We start from the raw sequence: 19,397 nt of genomic DNA, 5'->3' as shown, positions 1-19,397 counted from the left end.
GCGCCTTTTCTTTAAACAATAATAAGCCATTGTTTAAAGAATCCACAAATGCCATCACGTAGGTAGTACCCCGGGGTCAGCATTTCATTTTCCCTCATTTCCAAAAATTTGCGCAGCATGGAAACATGCTTATGTCCTACCTATGGTGTAAAAAAATTCGATCATCATAAAAAAATTTTTCAACAGTCATTCTTATGGTTCACGTTGAACACGAATTGCTACAATCTCTTTCACCGAGCGTCAGTTCTCCTGACATGCATGGTCCGCTTAACATGACTGAGGTTGTTATAGGTTTGGAATTAAATCTACGCCGTTTGTAGTTAATACCCAGAGCATAAGGTACAAACTAAAGCAATTAAGTTGAGGCCGAAAAATCGCATACTCGCTGATATCAGAATTGATATCAAATGATTTTAATTCGTTGGTCACTGCATTAGAAGATAACCATTAAAAATGACGTTAGGGCTGGGCAGTTTTATAACTAATCTGCAGAACTGTTGGCACACTGCGAAAGCAAGCCACGCCTTGCGTGCTCACAGCTCAAGGTAGGTTGTAATGGTACAAAATGAATGAATGAGTTGCCAGTAATCGGATACCCGTGTTTGCGCGAAGAACTCTGGGATCGTCAGGGGACAAACATTGCAAGTCGCTAGAAGGAAATGTATGGCGTAAAGTTGTTTCGAGGTACAAGAAAACGATTCTTGAGAGAGATCAAGGCTTTTTCGCCGTCGTTTTTATCACAAATGGATTTGGGCAATGTTGATATGTGGAATCTGTAAGTTTTTCTTTGAATAACCGCGAAATATATTGACAAAATCTACCGATAAACTCCGTTGCTTGCGTGAGGTTTATTGTGAAATTTACATCGCGTAATGGTCTGGAAATATTACAAGATTAATTAGGTATAAATCGAGAGGAAATAACCCAGTAAAGCCTTTTAAGTTGTGTACAGGCTACTTTTGGCTTATTTGAAAGCTCAGTCGTACAAATAATACTGGAAATAAGCCCGGTGGCGATCATTGTACTGTCTGGGGTTGATTTAATGACAAATGAGTCCGCGCGACTCATGCTGTGTGGCTACTGTGTTGCTCAAAGCCTTTGTTTTGCTTTTACAAGCACGTATTTCAGTGATTTTCCTTTTCTATAACAGAGCAAGGGTAGTTCCTTGAATATATCTCTGAGTATTTGTATTTGAAAGTGCCATTTGAGCGTGATTATGCTTTCCAAAGTTTGGTATTGACGGTTGAGTGAAATTACACGACACAAAGGGTAGTAGTTCCTTCTGCAATTTTCGATTTCTGTTTTAGAGCTTCTTTTCTGTCTTGATATTTAACTTCTCGGAGGGTCTTTTCTACCATTTGCTCCGGGTAGCCTCTCGAGATCAGGCGTGTATTGAAATTTTCAATATTCTCTTCAATGTGTTTCACAATAAACCCCACGCAAGCAAAAGGGAGTTTATCCCCGGGAGTTTATCGGTAAATTTTATCACTTATTTTACGGTTATTCAAACAAAAACTTACATTTTCCATGTATCAACATTGCCAAAATCCATTTGCGATAAAACAACGGCGAAAAAGTCTTGATCTCTCTCAAGAATCGTTTTCTTGTACCTCGAAACAACTTTGCGCCATACATTCCTTCTAACGACTTGCAATGTTTGCCCCCTGACGATCCCAGAGTTCTTTGCGCAAACACAGGTATCCGATTACTGGCAACTCATTCATTGCACTTTAGTCCGAACTTTTCTTAGCTAACAGAGTGAAATAAATGTATAAGATCCAAGGCTACAGCTGTCGACAATTAAAGTTGATAAATATTCAGGAATGTCAGTATTGAATGCAGTTTATATGTCTCACTCAGCGGAGCCTGGAGGGCACACCTCTGAGTGTTCGTTGTAGAACGTAACTTGTCACGCTCTATAACGAACGCTCAGAATGTGAAGTAATAATAACATGACAAGGACATATGAACTCGAACAACTCCTTAGTGTCTTAAAAAGAATATCAGAAACTTCCTTTGATGATCAAGTAGTTAAGCGTGACCTTCAGTGTCTGCCTTGTTTTTTTGTTTTAATAGGGCGTATCTCGGAAATAACACGACAGGAATTTGAAAGCATCACCTAATAAAATATTCACACAAACAACTCCTTATAGTGTCTTAAAATAGAATAACCGGAACGTCCTTTGATGATCCAGTAGGTTCAGTTCAAAGGGTGACGTTCAGTGTCTTGTTCAATTTTTTATTACTTTATCGTGCATTCAGTATAAGAGCGATAAGAAACACTTGATACTGACAGAAATGGATTCTGTACTTCCGCAACGAAATAAACAAAAATTGCAATTCGCATCAATCGGCAGGCCATTTCTAAAGACTTCGCATCAGTGCCGATGGGATGCCATAGCATAAGCCACACCATAGTAAGCAACAACAATAATCAGCTACATGCATGGAAATAATAGACTGTTTTCAATAACCTAATAAGCGAATGGATTTTCTGAAACTGTTCAGTGATTGGTTTTAGTGCGCAGTGTGTCAGTTTTGACTGACAGGTAAAAATTACGAGGCTCAGCAGCTCACAACGTTTGTAGGAGATGAATTCGAGCCAAGACTAATCACGTTTTCGACATCTCCAACGACATGATGCACTGGGCCTTAGTAGCTGTACTGATCATTTATCTTTTGACGCTTTCTGTGATCGGCAATGGTACTGTAATGAGAAAGTATTCCACCACCCTGTAATCCTGCAACAACATTTTAGATCTAGCTTCTAACTTTGCAATGTTTTGTCCTGATTTCAGAACCTCCGGCTGGTGTTGCAGTTACATGTGGTGACTATGTTATCGAAGTGTCGTTTGAAAAGGCATTATATCCATCCTTAGAGGCGAACCGGCTGCGTTTTTATTACTCTTCATCAGCTGGTTGTCAAGCCACACAAACCTCCACGCATTTGTATGTCAGCACTTCTTTGCATGGCTGCGGGACACGGTTCCTCGAAACGGGAGACAGTCTTGTTTTCTCGAATGTCGTTGTACAAGACGCAGTACCACTCCAAGGATCTGGCGCTGGATCTGGAGATTATGGCTCCGCGGCCGTGATCACTCGAGATCACGATTTTGGCCTTCCGTTTGAATGCACCTACTCGAGGAAGAAGATTCTTAGCTTGCAGTTCGTTCCTGAAGGGAGAGTAGAGATACCTAACGTGGGTATGAAGAGGTTTAGCTTTTGACGTCGCTTCATTGGGAAACACAGAGTGTTTGAAAACATGTAACACGACTTGAAGCCTTTAAATGCGACTGGTCAGACCATACATAACGTACCGAATCAACCCTTTCAATGTGATTTTGAATACATGAAAATGACTGATCTATTTGTAACATTATTTTTCAGTGGAATTCGGCGACCTCACCTTCACATTCGATGTCTACAAAACTTCATCATATTCAACAGCCTACACTAACGATGAATTTCCAGTTGAAGTGACCCTCAATGATTACATGTATTTTGAGTACAGCGTAGAGTCCACTGCTGACCTGGTTGTATTTGCTGTGACTGTTAAGGCCACTCCAGAAGCAAGTTTCTATTCGTCACCCCATTACTCTATTGTAGAAAATGGGTAGGTATATAATAGGTACATGAAGACCTGGTGAATTAAGCACCATCATGAAAGCCTTATTTATGCAGTGTTGTGATTAAGTCAGTCACTGGAGTTAATCAGTATTCCATCCATCGATCACTTTTCCTCTTTTAGTCCATAGCTTAATTCGAGGCATCTCAGTTTCGATTAAAACGTCCTATAGCTCTCTTAATTAAATCCTGCTTATTCAATTTGTATTGCTCATAAAATAGGCTTCTTGGTTGTTGCAACGTTTCTTAATTAAAGAATCAGCTACCTATTTAGTAGTGTAACAGAACGGGTATGTTTTTTGATAGATGTCCAAGCGATACAACTTTGGAACACGACTACGACGAGTCCCGCAACTATCAAAGACTCAAGTTTCGAGCATTCAGATTCGTCAGTAACTACGATTCGTATTACATCCACTTGGAACTGTTGGCCTGTCGCGTTAACTCTCTGAATTCCAGGTTAGTTATCGTTAGCTAACATTAGTTTTCTGACTGAGAAAGTGAGCCAGCAATCAAAAACCTTTTACACTGGTCAGAGTGGTGTTTGCATAAGTGAATTCAGTAAAATTGTGACACTAAGCCTAGATCAGACTGGGCTGTGCAGAAATAATCCAGTACGTAGCTCGGTAACACAGCCTTGCTGAGAACCGTTTAAAAAGAATTTCAGAGTTGAGGTAATTAACTTCTTTGCAATCTGTCAACTTTAAGGTGCAATCAAGGATGTTTGAGCGGGAGCAGCGGGAGAAAGAGAAGAGAGGTGGAAGAAGAAATGAGCACATCAGACAGTTATGTTATCAAAAGAGGGCCTCTGCTGATAAAAGAAAAGTCGAAGGAAAGTGCAGGTATAATAATTAACTGAAATCCGAATTTCTATAATTCAAAAAGCGCATGTTTAGAAGGAATGCAAAACTTTCTAAGAAATCGAAGATTAAAAGGTGCTTTCCCCCCTACAAGTGCCCATGCAGCGTAAGCCATAGGAAAACTTTGCAAGAACCCTGCATCAAGCTGGAAACGTTGAGAAATACAGACACCTGTGTTCCTGTATTCAAAGATTAGAGCTATACCTTTGACGTAGAAAAATATCTCTTCCAATTAAACGAAAATATACCTCTTTAACAACTTTAACTTCCACGACAAAAGTCTTATCAATATTGCGGCAGAAAAAAAAGCCATGATACGCGAACCATGCATGCATTTTCGAAATTTAATCTTAAGCTGTTAGTATTCTTCACAATCAGCAAGTAAAACTTGTTATCCCTCAAATGTTTTTCTGGTGTCTCTACTGTAGATACAGGCAAGCAATCTACGGCTGTAATTGGAGGCGCAGCGGCCGCTGGTGGTTTAGCCTTGGTTGCAATCATAGCCCTGGCTGTTTTGTTTGTCAAGTGCCGCATTGCACGACTTTTGCTGAACAGGAACAAGATCGAAGAAATGTACGCCAACAAAGACGAGCAGATGAGCCGAGAAAATGCTTATATCCAGGAGGATGACACGATCGAAAACACTGAAGAGATGTAAAACCAAAAAAAAAAAACGTTACCTGTGATTTTAAGAAGCCAGTTTGTTAGGACCTGCAAGAGGCGGTGCCGCTAAATTCCTCACGTGTTACACACACTGCAATGTAGTGTCCGTGATTGGCGAATGAACATTAAAAAATAACCAATCAGGAACAGGACAAGGAGTGCCATAGCTTTTAGAATTTTTCGCCTCTATCCTGCGTTATTTTTCCTGAGAGTTAAGGGGAAAATGGCATCCAAAAAATGATTTCTCAGCTCACTGAGGCCACATTTCTGACTAAATAAAAATTGCTGTTAGTTTTAGTTAACAGTCTACTTGAGGTCATATTGTATTGCGTTTGCATGAAACGACTCATAATAACTTCATAATGTCGCCATTACAACTAGGCGAAAAAGTTCGCGTACATAAGTATTCTCGAGATTAGCACAGTCAAGTTATGACCAAAATATAATCATAAACGTAATAATTTGTGGACGAAACAAAAGATGATCTAAAGTTTCGTGAAATTTGGCAATAGTCAACCCGCACTGTTAAATCACCAAAAGCCATCTACCGATATATTTTGAGGAATGTAAGCTTTTGACAGAGTACAAACAATGAAAGATATCTACGTTTTTTCGGTTATTACAAGAGTTAAGTAAAGTTATGTTTAGAAGAGCACAGTGAGGGTCAGAAGAAGACAAACTCTGATCTCTATAAGTATGCTAAGTTCTAACTGACGAACTTGTATTGTTCAGGTTCACCTTTCATGCGTTGTACATAAGTTTACATGTGTAATAGAGTTCTGTACGGGTCCGCAAATGATCCCAGGACCGCAAATGATCCCGGACCGCAAATGATCCCCAAATTGGACCGCAAATGATCCCGGACCGGAAATGATCCCCATATATTGGACCGCAAATGATCCCGATCAAAAAATAAGGAATAGCATGGATTTATATCAGAGGAAGGTGACAACATGTACAAAAATTATGAACTAAAAAACGTGTTTTATCATTTTACAAAAAAATAGTCCACAGCTACTGTGTTGTTCTTCGAAGGGTACAGATCGTTTTCACTGTCACGCAATAAAAGAAAATAATAAATCGAAAACCAAACAATGGAAAAAGCTAACAAATTGTGATGTACGCTATAGAAGATAACTAAATAAGACACTTCTCCAAGTTTTAGGCCTGTGCGTTTCCCCAAACTTCAGATATTCGTCGTAAATGTTTCTCAGAAATTTACAGAGCCCAGTAAGAAAACGCCATGTTGGTGTACATCCGTGGTACACCAATATGGCGGCCGGAATATAGTGTAACTTCTGGAACTTACTTTGGCTTTCTAGGCGACTGATTATCCATACTAAACAAAAAAGCATTTACATAAGCACTTTTCCTAATGTTCTAACTTCTAAAAAGACTCAAAATCATGAGATAAGTGTATATTTTTCAACAAACTCGATCGTAGCCTTGTGTCACGCAACCTCCATAACCCTGAAATTCAAAATGCTCTGGAGTCCGAACGAAGCATGCTAATTGTAAACAGATATAAATATACCGCCTCTTATACCTGATGAGGATAAAAACACGTCACGTGAAGACGATCTATTGAATTAGAAGTCTTAGAAAAACACATACTTGTAAACATTCTCGAAATCCCGGTGGCGATAGTATCAAACATCTATCAAACAGCTAATTGTCAAAACGAAGTGCAAGCCTTAGCCTTGCTTGGTCATGAAGCTGAACTTCATAACTATAGCTTGGAATTTTGGCTTCTTAGAATAATCAAGTAGTCATTTCCGAGGAATTAAAGCCAAAATACGACCAAGGAAAAATTACAAAATAAATTTGTTCAAATTTCCAGTGCTACACACTAGGTGTTTTACAGAGTGATGAAGCGTTGTAGGCTTGTGGGTCTACTCATGTGACAGCGTCCTCTGTAACAGTTGCTTCATGGTTAGATTTTAGTTTAAAACTTTAGACGAGTGGCGTTAATGGTTGATAAAATGTGATTTAACAATAACACCGAAATATCAATGTTTAACAAAGGAGGATATGTTGCACTGATCATAATTTTACTGAGCATTGCAAAGAAATGCAAGTCAAGGTGTGTTTTGATGATTGAGTGGTGATATTCATAACATCGTAGTTAGCAACAAAATGTAGTCGAAAGTATGAAAAAAAGAGCAAGTTGTAAGCCAGTATAATTATAAGATGGCTTTAATAAAAACATCGGTATTCACGTACGCCAATTCCCTATCCACACCATCCCACCATCCATGCCATTCCTTATTTTTTGATCGGGATCATTTGCGGTCCAATATAGGGATCATTTCCGGTCCTGGATCATTTGCAGTCCAATTTGGGGATCATTTGCGGTCCGGGATCATTTGCGGTCCTGGGATCATTTGCGGACCCGTACAGTTCAGTTGTAGTTAAAGTACTTTTACCTTTTAAGTATTTCTCATCCAGCTTTAAGAAAGTAGGAATTAAATACAACATATATTCGTAAGCACGAAATAAAGATATTTTCGTATTTAGAAATGTGTACAGATTTAGTCTTGGGAAGAACTTGAAAAGGTCATGGCGGCGAAGATGTTTCGATCTTGTGGAAATTTACCGTCTCTTGCATCTAAGCGTGAACACGTGACGCCGAAACATGCTCTAATTGGGTGTTAAACATAGCATGATTGGTCATCAAACATTTGAAGTTTAGCAGACCGTGGTGCGAACTTTCGCGCTAAAAGTTCAGCACACGAAATGACAGAAAGATTGGACATTGAAGACTTTTGTCAATATGCATACATACGCCTTTCACGAAAGTGGTTTTACTCCTAGTATAACCAGGAAAATATATCGGTTTCGTCCGTATTTGTTGATGGTGAACATTTTGAGCGCGAAAGTTCGCGTTACGGTCTGCTAAACTTCAAATATTTGATGTTCAATCATGCCACGTTTGACACCCAATCGGAACATGTTTCGGCGTCACGTGTTTATGCTTAGATGTAAGCGACGGTAGTTTCTCAGTTTAACTTTAAATCCCTAGCTATCTCTGGAGAACGGACAATTTTGGGAAGACTGATACCAAAAGCTCATGTACATACGTAATCTTTATTCAAGCACGGTAAAAATCCACTTCAATACACTTTTCTAGCACATAACGAAGTGGATATTTTATCGATTATTGAAAGTGAAGCTAGTGTTCATCGGAATCGTTAACAACTGATACAAACATTTTTATTCATGACAATGACGATGCTTCTTTGTCTGCCAGTCAGCTTTATAGCTCCACCCATTACATTCACTAAGCAATCTTAAGATAAAAGTCTTCAATTGAATCAAGGCCGTTTGAAGCACATGTTACATCCAATTAGTATGTGCACACATGCACTCTTATACAGCCCGCGGTGATTCTTGAATAGCTTTTAGTGGCTGCATTAAAGTACCTTCACAATAATGATTGATTTGAATTGACCAAGAACTCGGTATTCTACAAAAGCCGCTTTTTCAAAGGTGCGACGGTCGCTAACCACAGACAATTTTGAAAATTAGTTCGAGCTACACACCTATCCCCGCGAATGAGTCGTAAATTAAAATAAGAATTTAAAAAAAACTGAAACCCAAAGATCAAATTTGTAAACAAGACGTAGTTTATTTCTCCATAATCACCTTTCTATGAACAGCTGCCTAGCGCCCTTACTGCCCAGCAGTTCAATCAGCGTGACGTCAACACTTCTGGTTAACGAAACTACTACAGTTGATTTCAAAATAATTTCTCAATACTTTCTTAATATAAGAATCGCATCGACTGTACTGTTGAAATATTTTGTGGTAACTCAAATTCGTGATGAAAGGAGAACACTTTTAATTCTTATCACTACAGCTTCAGTTAAAATGCTGGCACAGCAAAGATTAACTGAATACTCCAAGAGCCTATTGTTACCTCTCCGCCAGCGGGGGTTCATACCTTAAACCAACCCTGACAAAAACAAAACTAATCAGTAAGGGAACTGTCTTTTAATTACAATGAGTTAGTATGTATGAGTTTCTTTTTGGGCCAACAATAGCGTCTTTTGTCTTTTCAGAGCAGATTCTTCTTCAAGCCCTGCTGGCGGATGTCATGTTGTCGGAAAATGGAGTAAACCTTCGATGTGAAGTTTATATGAAATAATTCAAATATGAACTGCGGTTGTAGATGAAAGTGAAGAATGATCATCGCAATAAATTTTCCAATTTAAGCAATTGGAAAGAAGAAGCCTAAAAAAAATCAGGGCTTCAACGGGATTCGAACCCGTGACCTCCGCGATACCGGTACGATGCTCTACTAACTCAGCTATGAAGCCACACATTGGGAGCGAGGTCAATTAATTGAGTTCATATCTACCCGTGAGGAGTGAAATGATGTGAAGTTTATATGAAATAATTCATATATGAACTGCGGTTGTTGATGAAAGTGAAGAATGATCATCGCAGTAAATTTTCCAATTTAAGCAATTGGAAAGAAGAAGCCTGAAAAAATCAGGACTTCAATGGGATTCGAACCTGTGACCTCCGCGATACCGGTGTGATGCTCTATCATCGCAGTAAATTTTCCAAATTCCAATTCCAATTTTTCCAATTTCTCGCGGGAAGATAGGAACTCAATTAATTGACCTCGTTCCCAATGTGTGGCTTCATAGCTCAGTTGGTAGAGCATCGCACCGGTATCGCGGAGGTCAAGGGTTCGAATCCCGTTGAAGCCCTGATTTTTTAAGGCTTCTTCTTTCCAACTGCTTAAATTGGAAAATTTACTGCGGAGAAAACCTTCGTTTAGCCAAAACCCGCGTGTAAGCAGGCGAAAAGCAAGCCTATAGAGACTTTCAGTTTAATATCATTACTTATCAAAAGTAGTCTGCCCTATATCTGGCATATTATAGTATTGAATCGATCCGTATATCTCAATTCATGGTTACTTTAAGCAGAAATGAACTTCAAAAAATGCGGTTTTCAAAAACGCCTTCAGGCTGTGGATAATTTGTTAGCAGAAGGTGTATACGTCTCAATGATTTTGATTGGCAGCTTCACAGTTAGCTTGCCGTGCTTTGAGCGCTTGTTACAGTGCCCTTGATTTTTATTCACTAAGAATTCGAAGTCAGGCAAAACGGACGCGAAGCAGGTTCTTCGATAACAAGGTGACGCGCTGCAAGTCAGCGAGCTTCCTTTCTCTCCTGACCCTCCTGCTATAGCTGTCGTCGGGGGAAGCATCGCATTTTCGTTTTGCCAACATAGCATGGGCTCCGACTCCGGGCTCCAGCAGCAACACGGTAGAGTACTATACCCACCTTCACAACAGCCACTAATTATAAGTAGATAGGCAAAGCCCGTAATGATCATTTAGAATCTAGTTATTATGGGATCACTTCACGGAGATACTTTGAACGATTGCTGCTCAATTGATAAAACGTTTCTAGCAGCAACTTACTAGTTCGCTACTCGTGAATGCTCTTGGGTACTAGAGAAGCAAATGAGCATTTTCCACGACCCTTGTGCAAATGCCACTCGAGGTACTTGTATAATCACTGCAACTGCGCGTCTTTTTGTACTCGCAATATGGAATTACTTTTTATAGTCTGAATCGCTTCCTTGTTAAGCTACGTAAGTATTGCATAGCAGATGGGGTTTAGAAGTTTGAGGCTGACTATTTTCAGCAGTTCGCGGCTTGTTTAATGAGCGATTCACGGCACGATACTGTTATATTAAATTGATTATTGATCGTAGGCAGGTTGTTTCAAAAACAGTTTAGAAGCTTCCCGTGCAAATCCTTTTGGCAAGGCATTGATACAAAGAGTCAGCTTTTAACAAGTTTTGGGTCGATAACTAGGCAGGTGAAACTACAATGGGCTGAATCATAATTTTGTCATCGATGTCTGATTTGTGCCACACATCTTTCTTTCAGTGAAGTTTGTATGCGCCAAAAATATTGCTTTGAAACAAGTTTTGAACAGCGATCGGACAGAGTCCTCTTTCATTTAAACTGCTGAGGCTGCCTTTGATCCCAAATAATAATGAGTTTCTTCAATAGTTAAAATACGTATTTAATTTTCCATCATGGAGTCTGATCCAATTCAAGGTTTAGCATGCCTTTTTTCAATAAGCTCTCTCGCATCCCTTTATACTGGCGTCTTTAGCCGTCCTCAGTACATGTGGCAGGGCATTTTACAGACTACTCCCTTCGTCAGGGTGTAGGTTCAACAGAGTGGCTGGAGGCCACTCAAAAAAAAAAAATCTCACTACCTATATTAACCAGCCGTCAAGTCTGGTACGCTATTGCGCCTTTCTCTGCTCGCCTCTTAAGGACAAGTACATTCATTGCTTTATATTTCCTTACGTACCCGTACAGGCTAGGCCCCTTTTCAGTGTACTTCCGTAAGTCAAAAGTTCCGGTTTGTTTTTTTTTTAGTCTAAGATTTTTTCCCTCTGTCCATGGCGCTCCCGCAGCATCATAGCAACGCATTCTCTGGAAATGAGCTCGTTATCCTCTTCTCAAGCTAGTATAATCTACGCTGACATAGAATCACATGCTTCGTTGCTTAGGCCATTTTTTTAACTGAAAGAAAGCGAAAGCCCGAATCTACATGTATAAGACCCGAGTTTCGTGAGAGGACCGTCGCGACTGCAGGGTACTCAATACTACACTGGAATTTTAACATTCGGGATACTAGTTTGAAGGTCTTGAAGTTATAGAGCTGCTGTACTTTTCATTGCCAGGACAGAAGTTGGAACGGTGGCGATTTTGGCAGCGATTTTAATTGTATGAGTGTTTTACTGTTTTCACCTTTAAAAACTTAGTGATAATACATTGTTCGTGGCTAGTCTTACGCAGCTCGCCGTTCGTCCCGGCCAAGGGACTCATCAGAGACCTTTCTACTTGGCAAACTCGTTGGGCATCGCGCTCGAAGTCCCGTTCGCTAACAAAATGATGATAGCAATCTCGCCTTACATTGAAAATCGACAATAAAGTTGACAGTTACTTTTGATAATACAGTGTTCCCGTGAAATAGCCTTAAATTAGTGCTTTTGTGAAAAGCAAATATTTCCAAAGAATCATTCCGAAGTTTGTACGATACCAATTCTCGACACCTAGCATATAAATACGCCCACAAGCCTTCCCCGAACGCACAATTAACGAGAGAAAAAAATTAATGGCAACTTTGTAAAAAGACGGTTTATTTTCGCAGGTGAACTTTTTTCCATGCATGCTACAAATAGATGTCAGAAAATCGACTTAAAACTTTTCAAAGATAAGCATCTTTATGCGGCCAGACTTTGCAAAGTGCGTGATGCCTCTAAATATTTCCACTTAACTATACATAAATCAACGTCACTAAAGATCACTTAATTAACTGCAATCAGCCAGTAAAATGCATCCCGCTATTAAGAGAAAGAACTCTGTTCATGATGCCCTCTGGAAAGATCTTTGCGATTACTTCATAGTAGTCTTAATATCACCTGATGTTAGTCATTGTTTACGAATAAGATTAATAGCAGCTGATAAGATCACTGATAGAACCGTAGATTTTTTCTTCAGACTGTACATGTCACCAAATTCAAACGAAAAATGCCGCTTTGCTCACCCGTTTAATCTGCATTTTCAATGCCTCTGCAATCGCAAAATGTTATCTATTAGCATTGCAGATATTTTCGTTATTCCAAAAGGTCTAGATAACAGCAGACACGTAAAGATTTTCAGGAAAACGACCAATTTTTTAACTTCACAAGACATGTTTCGACAGAACTTCTGTCATCTTCAGTTGAATGATTACAAAGCAAGTCGAATAATAAGTAGACAAAAATGCTAATTAAGACAAATAGTAACAAAAGAACGTGAAAAGGTGTAAATTAAAAGGATAATTTTAGATTTACATGGTGTAATTGCTGATTGAGGCAAGGTAGTTCTTTTTGAATATGGATACTGAGCCTCCTTTATCTTGAGTTGAAAGCTGGTAGTGGCGTGATCTAAAATATGAAAGCAGTCTATTGAACACAGTGAGCGACAACGTTCAGAATTGTGAAGATGTTTGAAAATGTGAGAGGCCTTAGCAACGGCTAAGTGCTCACGTACGCGTGTGGAAAAATTTCGTGTGGTTTCGCCGACATAACAGGCATTACAGCCCGCACATGTAAACTTATAAACCACACGTGAACGAAGCCCGCTGGGGATAGGGTCTTTCACACCAAAAAGGTTACCTATCTTAAAGGAAGAAAAACTAATTTGATGTCTAAATCATTACAATAGCGCTTGATTAAGTGTCGAATCTTCTTCTGAGTGATGACAGAAAAATGGCCTATGTACGGCAGCTTAAAGTACAACGTGGGCGAGGTGGTAAGGGGGTAGCCACGAGGACAATGATTGCTATGGGTCCCAGTGATGTAACGGTTAACCACTTTTTCAATTAAATGGGCAGGGAAAAGGTTCTTTTTGAGAATTTCAGTAAGCTTGGTTATGTCCTCGTGTAACCCCAACCAAGTGTTATTAATCTTGTAGGCCCTGTCAACAAGAGTCCTAACGAGACCTACTTTGTATGAGTACGAGGTGAGGCTAAAATAATTAGTTAATAACCCAGTAAAGGTTTTCTTACGGTAAACCCTAGTTAGGACAGAATTAGTGTCACTATTATCAATAAGAACATCTAGAAACGGTAATTTGCGATGGGGTCTCCCCTTGCTCCCGTATTAGCCAATCTTTTTATGGGGCATCATGAAAAACTATGGTTGGAAAATTTTCAATGCTCTAAAATTTTATTTTATCGTAGGTATGTTGACGACACTTTTTTGTTTATTTCACTCGGAGCACGATGCTGTTATATTTTTTGACTACATTAACTCTAGGCACCCCAACATAAGGTTTGCTAAGGAAAAAGAACTTAATCGCAAATTACCGTTTCTAGATGTTCTTATTGATAATAGTGACACTAATTCTGTCCTAACTAGGGTTTACCGTAAGAAAACCTTTACTGGGTTATTAACTAATTATTTTAGCCTCACCTCGTACTCATACAAAGTAGGTCTCGTTAGGACTCTTGTTGACAGGGCCTACAAGATTAATAACACTTGGTTGGGGTTACACGAGGACATAACCAAGCTTACTGAAATTCTCAAAAAGAACCTTTTCCCTGCCCATTTAATTGAAAAAGTGGTTAACCGTTACATCACTGGGACCCATAGCAATCATTGTCCTCGTGGCTACCCCCTTACCACCTCGCCCACGTTGTACTTTAAGCTGCCGTACATAGGCCATTTTTCTGTCATCACTCAGAAGAAGATTCGACACTTAATCAAGCGCTATTGTAATGATTTAGACATCAAATTAGTTTTTCTTCCTTTAAGATAGGTAACCTTTTTGGTGTGAAAGACCCTATCCCCAGCGGGCTTCGTTCACGTGTGGTTTATAAGTTTACATGTGCGGGCTGTAATGCCTGTTATGTCGGCGAAACCACACGAAATTTTTCCACACGCGTACGTGAGCACTTAGCCGTTGCTAAGGCCTCTCACATTTTCAAACATCTTCACAATTCTGAACGTTGTCGCTCACTGTGTTCAATAGACTGCTTTCATATTTTAGATCACGCCACTACCAGCTTTCAACTCAAGATAAAGGAGGCTCAGTATCCATATTCAAAAAGAACTACCTTGCCTCAATCAGCAATTACACCATGTAAATCTAAAATTATCCTTTTAATTTACACCTTTTCACGTTCTTTTGTTACTATTTGTCTTAATTAGCATTTTTGTCTACTTATTATTCGACTTGCTTTGTAATCATTCAACTGAAGATGACAGAAGTTCTGTCGAAACATGTCTTGTGAAGTTAAAAAATTGGTCGTTTTCCTTAAAATATTTTCGTTATTATACTTCGCCAACTGTGTCCATTTCTTGGAAAGATTGTTCACATTCCTGATAATCATCCATATTAACGAGTTATTTGTAGACGCGACTTAATCTAACGTAAGTTAGTCCCTTTTTGCTTACCTCGTGTCATGGTTTAATATCAATACTGTGAACTTGGCTGTAAAGTAGACTGTATAATTTACGTTGTCTGAAATGACACGAGTATTGTATTGAAGTATTGCGTGAATTGCACGCGCTACCAAGTACAGTTGCAACTCATGCCTTAGCTATCTAAACAAGGTTGAATTGAAAAAGTAGCTCTTTTTACTTGCCCAGCTGTTTGATTTTAAGTTTTGGTGCCATTGCAACTGCACAATTGTATGTAACAATTATTTCAAATATTTTCCTCTTCACACGCAGCCGACTGTGGCCATTTCTTGAAAACTGAGCGCGTTTGTCCGCCCTTCTGATGATTTATGGAAGTTAATAAGCCATCTCTAGGGGCGATGCGAAAACAAACGTGTTTCCCATCACGTTTGAATACTTGACTCCGGCTTTGCTCTAAAGTAGGCTAAAGGAAGGGGGTGGGGGAGTGAATAGATTCACGGATCGACGGATTTGACCTTGAAAAGCCAAAGGATTGCGAAATTTTGTGACAAATTTAAAGGATTTGCGGATCAGTTTCGAATTTTGGCCCTGCCTACCAGTTCGCGTTGATCCATCACACAGCCGAAGTCGCCGGACATGTTGGTGTCCTCTATTTTTCGGTCTTTTTTATTAAAATTGGTTTAAATGTCATTTTTCTCCACGAAAAATTCAACAAATTACAAATTACATTTACCAGTTATGCATTGCAGCATTCATGGTAAAATCAACACAAAAACACTTGAATTTCGCTGCAACACAAAGTAACGCTTTTTAGTGCTTCGTAGTGCTTTGACACTAGCACGGATGGACGGTTTTGCCTACCCCCATTTACTCCCCCCTAGAGTACTTATTTTATAACACACGAGTAATTGACTGTATTGAATCACTATATATGGCTTGCACGCGTGCAATCAAGTACTCTTGTAATATAAGTCATGGCTTGACTTAAGATTTTAGTGATGAACAATAAAGACAATAGAGTGTTTCTGTCGAGGAACTATCGGCTGATAGTGGCCCCTTGGAAATTATTTTGATGTTCTCATTAAAACTAACATATTTGTTTTAAGAACATCAAATTTCCGCGGGGCAACTATCAACCGTAGTTCCTCGACAGAAATACTCTATTGTTTAAATAGAAATCTCGAGCTCATAATCTAACTGTCTAAGAAAAAGACTCGTGAAAGTTTGGGAGACCGAAGAAGCTCGAAAAAGCGAAAAATCTTTCGAAAAAGCTGTGAAACAAAAAAGCCCGAAAAAGCTGTGGAAACACGAGCCGACAGGCTCGTGTCTCCACAGCTTTTTCGAGTTCTCTCAAACTTTCACGAGTCTTTCTATCAACTCGATAGAAACACGGTAGATGTTTTCTATTCCTTATAAGTAGTATCTTATAATGTATATAAATAAACGGCACGCAATGCATGCAGAAGCGATGACGTTTAAAGATTGTTCCTAGAAGATTGGAACATGAGCAGACAAACTGATTCTTAAACTCTTGGGTTAGAAATTTTAGGGGTTTACATTTAGGCTAGTCCATTGGTGGTTCATTCAAGTAGTTCATGTACCAGGTCCATCTTGTTGGTCCATGTGCTAGGGGTCAGCGAAATGTACCAACCCAAATAAAAAGCACTCGATCCGCTGAAAAGTTCCTCTCTCTGAAATCATCTTATTATCTTTAAAGATATTTGGCAAAGCTAATTACCTCACCGGAAATTAATTTGTTGTTTTAACTGTATACTTGTCACATCGATAAAAAGCAGTCTGCTGATCCTCCAAACAGCAAAGGAAAGCCGCAAAGCCTTCACCTATCGCCTGTGCGACTTACTTGTCTGTCTAAACTTGTATGTATGGAGGATATGTTCTTATTATGAGTTTACCCGTGAACGCAAAATTATCCAATACTGTTTAAACCAAAATCCACCCCTAAATCTTCTTTTAAAAGCTCCAATTAAAACCACTCCGCTGAACCTACAAGCAGCAAAGGAAAGCAGCAAAGGAACTCCCAGAGTGCATTTTGCTTCCACAGGGGAATAAAAAATGCGCAACATAAGCGCACGGACATAAGCGCGACAAACTATGCGAAATCACTATCCAAAGGAATGCATGCATGCCAGCATAAAGCGATGACGTCACACAATACGTCATCGCTTAAAAATGTAATTTTGCCTCAAGTGTCATTGCCAGAGAAAACCGGGCAGTACCAAAAGATCGAGGTCGGCCGTTTACCTTCATCTTTTCACAGTATAAAAGCTATCCGAAAAGATTAACAACCATGACATTTGCCGAGGTAAGTGTTCGTTTTTCTTCGAGATATCAGCACATCATGATTTTGACCTCTCAAGCGGTCGAAAATGGCCGAAATTTCGGGCAACTTTAGATGAGCCTAAAAGATACAAATTCCAGATATTGACAAGAGCAACATTAAATTACTTGTGTTGAAAATAAACGTTTCAGAGCAGAAAACAACACGGTGTACTAACCTGTGACGTAAATCGCTTGCACGAGGTAATAAAGGAAGGAAATGAAACGGAAAACAAGACGATGTACAAACCTGCGACGATCTGACAAACGACAACAATGAAGGCAAAGAAAGATTTCCGCTGGGAATCCTGACCTAGCAACAATTGCACGTATTGAGATGTTTATTCCAGTCGTCTGTCCTTTATAATCCTTTCGTAGGCCGGTTAGCAGCGAGGTCGCGCAACATGGCGGCCATACTCCAAGTAATGCAGGAGGAACCTTTAGGTAAGATCCGCATTTCGAAGTCTTTTAATCTGTGACGCGTTACGCCTTCCGAAAACGAGAAATAGATGTAAACAAGGGGTTTGCAGAAGTCCCAATATTAAATTTATGGTAAAGGTTCGCTCAGTGTTAACTTGAAGTTTGTTCTACACAACAGCGAAAAAGACCAGCGAACTGAGGATCCACTTTGTTTTTCCATGCAGCGTGACGTTAAAAATAGATTTTCGCGGGAAAATTTAGCTTAGATAATGGTAAGGATTTGGCGAGTTTGAAATGTTCACTTAGCTTGATAACGATGTCACAGCTTAAAAATTCTCTTCTGCAGTCCAGCTAACTATTTTTTGCAGATCTTTCAGCAAATCATGGATAACAATCGCAGAATGTCGGAGTGAGGTGATATTCTTCGCTAAACATTTGGCGGGAAATATTTATGACTAGTGATCTTTTTTGTACTTTTCGAGACCAATCACTTCGATTTTCCTGGAGATACCAATTTTAACTAAACTGAATATTGATAACAGTGCAAGAGAATATCACAAAATTGTTTTTCTGTGGAAATAAACTGCCGCACTTTTGAAAAACGACTCGCTGAAAATGGCTAAAATTTGGGTCGCGCTAATTAACGATTCGGCGGCGATATTTGGAGCCTTGTGAAAACCGTCGAATTAAAGAGAAAGTCCACAAATATATCTCAGTGAACTAATAAATAGACATATATTATCGCACGAAAATAATAGTTTCTGGAATTTGTATGAAGTTTCTTTTAGGCTCACCTAAAGCTGCCCGAAATTTCGGCCATTTTCGACCCCTTGAGAGCCCAAAATCGTTATGTGCTGATATCTCGAAGAAAAAAGAACGCCTACCTCGGCAGATGTCATGGTTGTTAATCTTTTCGGATAGCTTTTATACTGTGAAAAGATGAAGGTAAACGGCGGACCTCGATCGTTTGGTACTGCCCGGTTTTCTCTGACAATGACACTTAAGATCTATTCGCATTGTTCCTGATCATCTGAAGAACGCGTTAATACAAGGCTAGTATTGGTTATCTTATGCGTCGTTTTATTTAATATATCTTTGGTGTGTGTGATTATTATTTTATTCCAGTGATTATGATGCATTCCAGTGATCGGTGTCTACCATTTTGTCCTAAAGAGGCTTTCATTTAATCGTATCTATGAATTTATAAGAGCAAATGTTGCCAAATGAAAAATGTTCATGCTAGGTCTAGCACAACAACGTACAGAAAGGGTGGGTAGCTTTAAACAAACTCAGTTGATAACTTATCAACTTATGAACCGTGTCCTTTCGGTGTTAACGTCTCAAGATAGTCAAGACAGGGGACTATGAAGGAGAAAGAAGTTAAATTCCCGCGCTCTTTGTGTGCCATTCGGAAACTTTAAATTCACATTTCCATAGCCATTGTGAGGTTTCTAGGCTTATAATTGGTTTTCATTTTAGATGTTTAATATTTGAGAATAACTTGGTGGTTGTTTTAAAACTGACTGTCAGTTCATTGCGTTG

The 19,397-nt window shown here is 39.3% G+C and overlaps 2 protein-coding genes across 5 annotated transcripts in view; one reads left to right on the top strand and one right to left on the bottom strand.

The window, feature by feature from the left end:
• The window catches only part of LOC149102416 (uncharacterized), an 87,290-nt gene that overhangs the window by 12,288 nt on the left and 55,605 nt on the right, over positions 1-19,397 (bottom strand). The window lies entirely within an intron of this gene.
• Positions 2,573-5,444, top strand: LOC149102419 (ZP domain-containing protein-like). The gene is made up of 6 exons (XM_089275477.1): positions 2,573-2,704; positions 2,799-3,203; positions 3,388-3,613; positions 3,931-4,083; positions 4,333-4,466; positions 4,913-5,444. The coding sequence occupies exons 1-6, from the start codon at positions 2,638-2,640 to the stop codon at positions 5,140-5,142; spliced, it is 1,215 nt and encodes a 404-aa protein (XP_089131603.1). The 5' UTR covers positions 2,573-2,637; the 3' UTR covers positions 5,143-5,444.

The sequence above is a fragment of the Orbicella faveolata genome, unplaced genomic scaffold, assembly GCF_042242905.1.
Source record: "Orbicella faveolata isolate gen_17 unplaced genomic scaffold, um_ofav_v1 contig_36, whole genome shotgun sequence".
Lineage (NCBI taxonomy): Eukaryota > Metazoa > Cnidaria > Anthozoa > Scleractinia > Merulinidae > Orbicella > Orbicella faveolata.
The sequence above is the reverse complement of the archived record's forward strand: the minus strand, read 5'-3'. Positions and strand labels throughout refer to the sequence as shown.